The sequence below is a fragment of the Mytilus edulis genome, chromosome 6 (genome assembly GCF_963676685.1).
Source record: "Mytilus edulis chromosome 6, xbMytEdul2.2, whole genome shotgun sequence".
Lineage (NCBI taxonomy): Eukaryota > Metazoa > Mollusca > Bivalvia > Mytilida > Mytilidae > Mytilus > Mytilus edulis.
Genome location: NC_092349.1, coordinates 72,624,530 through 72,630,110, shown reverse-complemented (window position 1 = coordinate 72,630,110; position 5,581 = coordinate 72,624,530). Strand labels below are relative to the sequence as shown.

General features: G+C 31.4%; 1 protein-coding gene across 1 annotated transcript; it reads right to left on the bottom strand.

Moving 5' to 3' along the window:
• Nucleotides 1-2,181: 2,181 nt before the first annotated feature.
• Nucleotides 2,182-4,567, bottom strand: LOC139528372 (uncharacterized). The gene is made up of 3 exons (XM_071324331.1): nt 4,428-4,567; nt 3,455-3,689; nt 2,182-2,542 (listed from the first exon to the last, which is right to left on the bottom strand). The coding sequence occupies exons 1-3, from the start codon at nt 4,549-4,551 to the stop codon at nt 2,443-2,445; spliced, it is 459 nt and encodes a 152-aa protein (XP_071180432.1). The 5' UTR covers nt 4,552-4,567; the 3' UTR covers nt 2,182-2,442.
• Between the last annotated feature and the right edge of the window lie 1,014 nt (nt 4,568-5,581).

The window sequence follows — 5,581 nt, the reverse complement described above, 5'->3', positions numbered from 1 at the left end:
ATCATCATAACATCAATTGAATTATAAAACAAATAAAAGATAAAAACACCAATTAAATAGTATGATTAAGGAATCTAAATAATGAAAAAAAAAGAAAGAAAGAAAAAAAAAGAAAAATATTAAAATTAAGTTCAAGTTTTTTCCCCCGCTTAAAATCAAAAAGTAAATGCTGTATGTTTATGCATCCATTGGTTTTTCATCACTCAATTGCTTGTCTTCTATATTGTTTTGAGGTTTAAATATGGATATTGATTATTTACTTACACTAATAATTAAAAGTTATAAATCCATTTTCAAATTAATATAGTAAACATAAAAATACACAATTTCTTTAAAATCTTCTTTATTATTTATTTTATTTTGGAGTCCAAAATTTCTAAGGAGAGTGATGTATTGTGACAGATATTTGACATAAATATTGGACATAGCTGACGTTACAAATATTAATTAAATACTTTAAAGGCCAAATTTTCATGTCCAGTTTTTAGTTCAAGTAAACTTCTTGTTGGTCAAACTAACTTTCTTTGGTCAAATAACTTTCTGATAGAACAAATATTACTTAAATCTTTGTTTGAAAGTAAAAGATGAACAAACAAGTCATAAACTTCGGACAATGGTTGACATGGTCAACTTACGTCAATAATTTAACTTTGATAAACTATAGGGCACAAACTAGTACCAAAGTCATTAAATGATTGCTATATAAGTGGAAATTCTGCTTTGAGACGTCAAAGTTTGAATTTTGAAACTTATAGGTAAGTCATGATTTTAAAAGTATTAAGATTTAAAGTAAATTATTTTAAAATAAGTTTAACTAAAATAAAGATAATTAATAGCCATCATAAATAAGGTTTATTCAAAATATTTATTGTTCTCTGTTAGGGAAATAATTGAAAATATTTGTTTTGCTTTATTGTTGTTTGTAACTGTTTTGTATTATTTTTGTTTTTATTTATTTTATTAAAAAGTTTGAATTTTGAAACTTATAGGTGTCAGTCGATCCCGGCCTGCCTCTACATAGGCAACAACGCTGGCCTGCCTTAACAGCGGCATCTACGTCCGGCCAGTTTTCCCCAGCATGTAACAACAAATAACCAACTCTCACGGAGTCATTCTTCTGTTGAGAGTTTGGGTCATTAAAGAACAACTAACTATGCAGACCAACATAATACAAAACATCGACAATACGAATTCCAATAACTAATTGTTCTAATATTTGCATGAAATAGTCTTAACAATAGTTTTTCTTTAACAATACATTCACGGTATAAACTAGAAATGTACATGTAAAATTGTAATCCTTTCAATACTACAACACTGGACACTAATTGATTTGATTCCTTAGAGACTTGTCTTTTATTGGACATCATGTTGTCAAAGTCTTCTACTTGTAATTTTAAAAACCGTTTCGAGAGGCATGTACTCATACATGTGCATTTGATAAGATGTGGGTAAAACCTTTAAGTAAACCTACGGTTAGACGATGTATTTGAATGAAACCTTTTTACTGGACAATTAACAGAAATCGACATGACAAAAAAAGAAAAACACACACAACAGTATATATAGATGATCATATAATAAGGAAATCCCTATACCAAGTCAGGAATATAACAGTTGGCTTCAATTCGTTTAATGCATATAAGCTTCTGATTTTATCATTTAAAAAGGGACTTCTTGTGTTGAACTGTTACACGCCTGTCACAGGTTAGGTTGAGGGTTGGGATCCCGCTAACATGTTTAACCCCGCCACATTATTAATGTATGTGCCTTTCCCAAGTCAGGAGCCTGTAATTCAGAGGTTGTCGTTTGTTTATGTGTTACATATTTGATTTTCGATTATTTTTTGTACATAAATCAGGCCGTTAGTTTTCTTGTTTGAATTGTTTTACATTGTCATTTCGGGGCCTTTTATAGCTGACTATGTAGTATGGGCTTTGTTCATTGTTGAAGGTTGTATAGTGACTTTGTGATTTTACTTCTAATTACTAGTATTATATTGTAGGTTTGCGCAATTGGTCAATATTGATAATTTAGTTGTCTCACAAAAGTAAATCGCAGTAAATAGAGTAAACAATACATATTTGTCGAACAAGTAGAAGATAGATAACTCTGCGAAAGCTTTTCTGTTTTCCTGTACATCTCTATTCAAATATGTTTCTGTTAACAAAATGTTCAAAATTATGTTTCTCCGTTTATTCTTTAAATTAAACAACCTTTCGTCAACCATCATTCGGGTGCTTGCATTCAATTTTGATTACAAGAATAGTCTGTTTAAAAAAACAACCCGTTAAATAATTCAAGACAATAAATAAATAAATAAATATACACAACATTGCTGTTTTAAGAGTTAAGCACTATTTTTAGGTATTATGCCGATGACATGACCCTAGAATATCCCTCCCACTCTGCGAACATATAATGTAAGTCGTTTGTTTCTGTTCAACGCCTCCTTCTTCTTTTCAACAACATTGGTAAAATGTCTTTGGAAATTATTTCTTGTGTTTCCTTTAAGGTTTGTTCTCTACTGTCATCATTTGACCTTTAAACAAAAAGATATCATCATCATTTGACCTTTAAACAAAAAGATATCATCATCATTTAAGCTTTAAACAAAAAGATATCATCATCATGTGACCTTTAAACAGAAAGATATAATACAGTTAAATATGTACCATGAAAGTCTTTTCATGGATAGATTTTCTTTGAAAATGTACACCTGGCCTTGAAGTCATAAAACTTTCGAGTCAGTTTTTTGTACTCATGCTCCAAAATCAACCAATCAAAATGCTGGATTTCATGTTTCGAACATGATTTTTGTGCTCCGAGCACTGAGCAAAGTTTAATGACTTCAACCCCTGTTGCGGATAAATAGTAAGTTGTTGTCCATTAATAAATGGTAATGTCAATTCGGATGATTTATTTAGGAGCAATGGCTTTTTTGTCGTATCTACAATCACCTTCCCTTTTCATGAATGTGACCTACCGAATAAGACTTTTTACCGGATTTGTAATAACATCAGCAACACGACGGGTGCAACATGCGGACAGGATCTGCTTACCCGAAGCACATGATATCACCCCCAGATGTTTGTGGTGTTCGTGTTGATTAGCCTTCAGTTTTCTATGTGGTGTCTTGTGTCCTATTATTTGAATGTTTGTGTTTTTTTTCTTTCCTTTTTAGCCATAGCGTTGTCAGTTTTCGATCTATGTGTTTGACTGTCCTTCTGGTATCTTTCGCCCCTTTATTTTCCAGTTCCTTATCTGACTCAAATATAGAATCAGGGTGGTCACACAATTTGATTTCGTATAAATCACAACTACAGAAAATAATTTAAATTTAAGAGTATTCAATGGTTTATTAATTTTGACTGTCATTATTTATTTATAATGCATATATTTATGTACACGTCAAATTATTTCGTTTTCTATTCATTTGTTCTGTTTTACTTACTTGTAAACATCGTCAACTGATCTACTGTTATCTATATAGCCAGCGGCATCGTCGTTGTTATCTAGGCTAGTGAATGGGTTGATACTTATCAACGCATGTCTATCGGAACGCTTGAAATAACCCGTATCTACCATGCCAACACATTCGGCATACCTCTGGAAGTTGCTTTGTAAATGTCTGTACACGCGATAATCCATTTGTTTTAATTTATCAAGAACAAAACGCAGACCTTGACCTGAAAAAAATAGAAAAATAGAAAAATGTATGTAAATAATAAAAATATTATAAACTTTAAGAGATGATAAAGAACAGCAGAAACTGTTTTAGTCTAAATTAATGTAGTTGATAACAGACTTTGACCTATAATAATATTATAAATTGTGGTTTGGCCTAATGAAGAGTTGTGGCAGTTCGGGATGTAAAAATACGCAGCCATATTAAATCCTAATAAGACATTAAATCAAATGTTTCGTGTTGAAAGAAAACGTCTCTGTATTGCACTGCTTGCAGAATTTATTTAAGGGTTTATGGGTTCCTCAAAACTCTTGACCATGATGCAGTTCAAATTTCAACCCAAGAACCTGCATGGCCGTACTTTTTTTTGCTCAAAGTCTATCTGTCCGCTTAAATGTGAATTTGTTCCAGTCCTGAATATGCATGAAGTCTTTTAGACTGGACGTTATGCAAAAAACAGTTTATTATATATATAATATATTTTTTTCTAAATTAATTTTTGTAAAAACTAAAACTGAGGTTTAAACTATTTAAAGCAAGATTAATCTTCTGCGGTATTAGTGTGTTTATGTGAGTTTGGCTTTTAAAACGTTTATACAACGTGTTCTTTCTCTACCTTTTCCTTCTTTTTTTTTAACATTTATATATATATATATGCATATCCAATAAGTAAAACATAGTATGGTAAAGGGTAATTTTAAGACTAACAATTAATAAGAATATACGGTTGAAAAATTACCTGTCTGTGAGGATAAACTAATTATTGATCGAAGAGGATTTTCGCCACAAGGATGAGCAGGAACCATCTGATAGAGACACATATAAATAAAGAATATCTTCACCAAATCTTTCTTTTTTACCATTCTTCTGTAAGTCAAAACTCCTGCAATGAAAGAGGGAAAAGTTTTCATTAATATGTTTTAAAAAATGCAAATTTCTCATTTTCGTTTATCGATTTTTTTTCTCGGAGTTGTACGTTCTTTTGAAAGTGTCTTTAATTTTTGATATTTTGATAGCTGATTGCTGCTTACAAGAAAACTTTTAAAGGGTTCCGATTGGTGAAGTTGAAGTCATCTTGTCGAAAATTTAACGGACACTAGTATACAGTTGGTTGACCGTTAAAGCAAATTTTATTTCTCAGAAGATGACGGATAACTGTAAAGTGTTACCAAAACCTCGTCATTGTTTCATCTTATATGACTTCACCAAACTAGATTAATCACGGAATTTGTACGTACACGAGCAACACGACAGAGACCAAAAGTAGAGCAGGGTCTGCTGACCCTTTCGAAGCACATGCAATCGATTATTTTTCGGTTTGTGCCTTTTTGTTGTAGGTTTGTTTTTTATTCATGCCATTGAGTTTGGGTGTCCCTTTGGTAGTTTCTGTGTCTATCTTATACCGATATTGGGCTTTTACAACCGCAATTGTTATATAAATTGCAACTTGTGCTTTCCACAAAAATATGAACGAAACAGTAATCGATACCATTCAATTAAAAAATCTTTCATCGACTTAAAATAAAACAAAACTGGACTATGAAGTGAAAACAGTAGTAACCAAAGCGTTATTATTGTGGCTGATATTCTTCACAAACCCTTATAGCTTTTTCTCTTGGAGCTTAAGGATAGAGTTGGTTTCTGATATGAACATACATATATGCTGATCATTTAATAGAGAATCATAAAGAAAAAGAACAAATCAAATTCGAATTTTAGTTATGAATGATAATAAAACTCTTACCAGTACGTTTTGATTCATAAAGATTGCTTATAATGAAACGTTGAATCCAAACATGTAATTACAAATGTCACAGAGTGTCGTTAGCTATAGTAGAATTTGATAAATCAAACCTCCCGGAATATCGACATTCATCCTTGGGTTAGGTTTGG

Bases quoted from the DNA above. Each gene is read 5' to 3' on its own strand.
- LOC139528372 (XM_071324331.1), bottom strand. From the start codon at position 4,551: ATGGTAAAAAAGAAAGATTTGGTGAAGATATTCTTTATTTATATGTGT. The intron at 3,690-4,427 runs GTAATTTTTCAA...TATTTTTTTCAG, and splicing joins TAGTTTATCCTCACAGACAG to GTCAAGGTCTGCGTTTTGTT. The intron at 2,543-3,454 runs GTAAGTAAAACA...TTTTGTTTAAAG, and splicing joins TCAGTTGACGATGTTTACAA to GTCAAATGATGACAGTAGAG.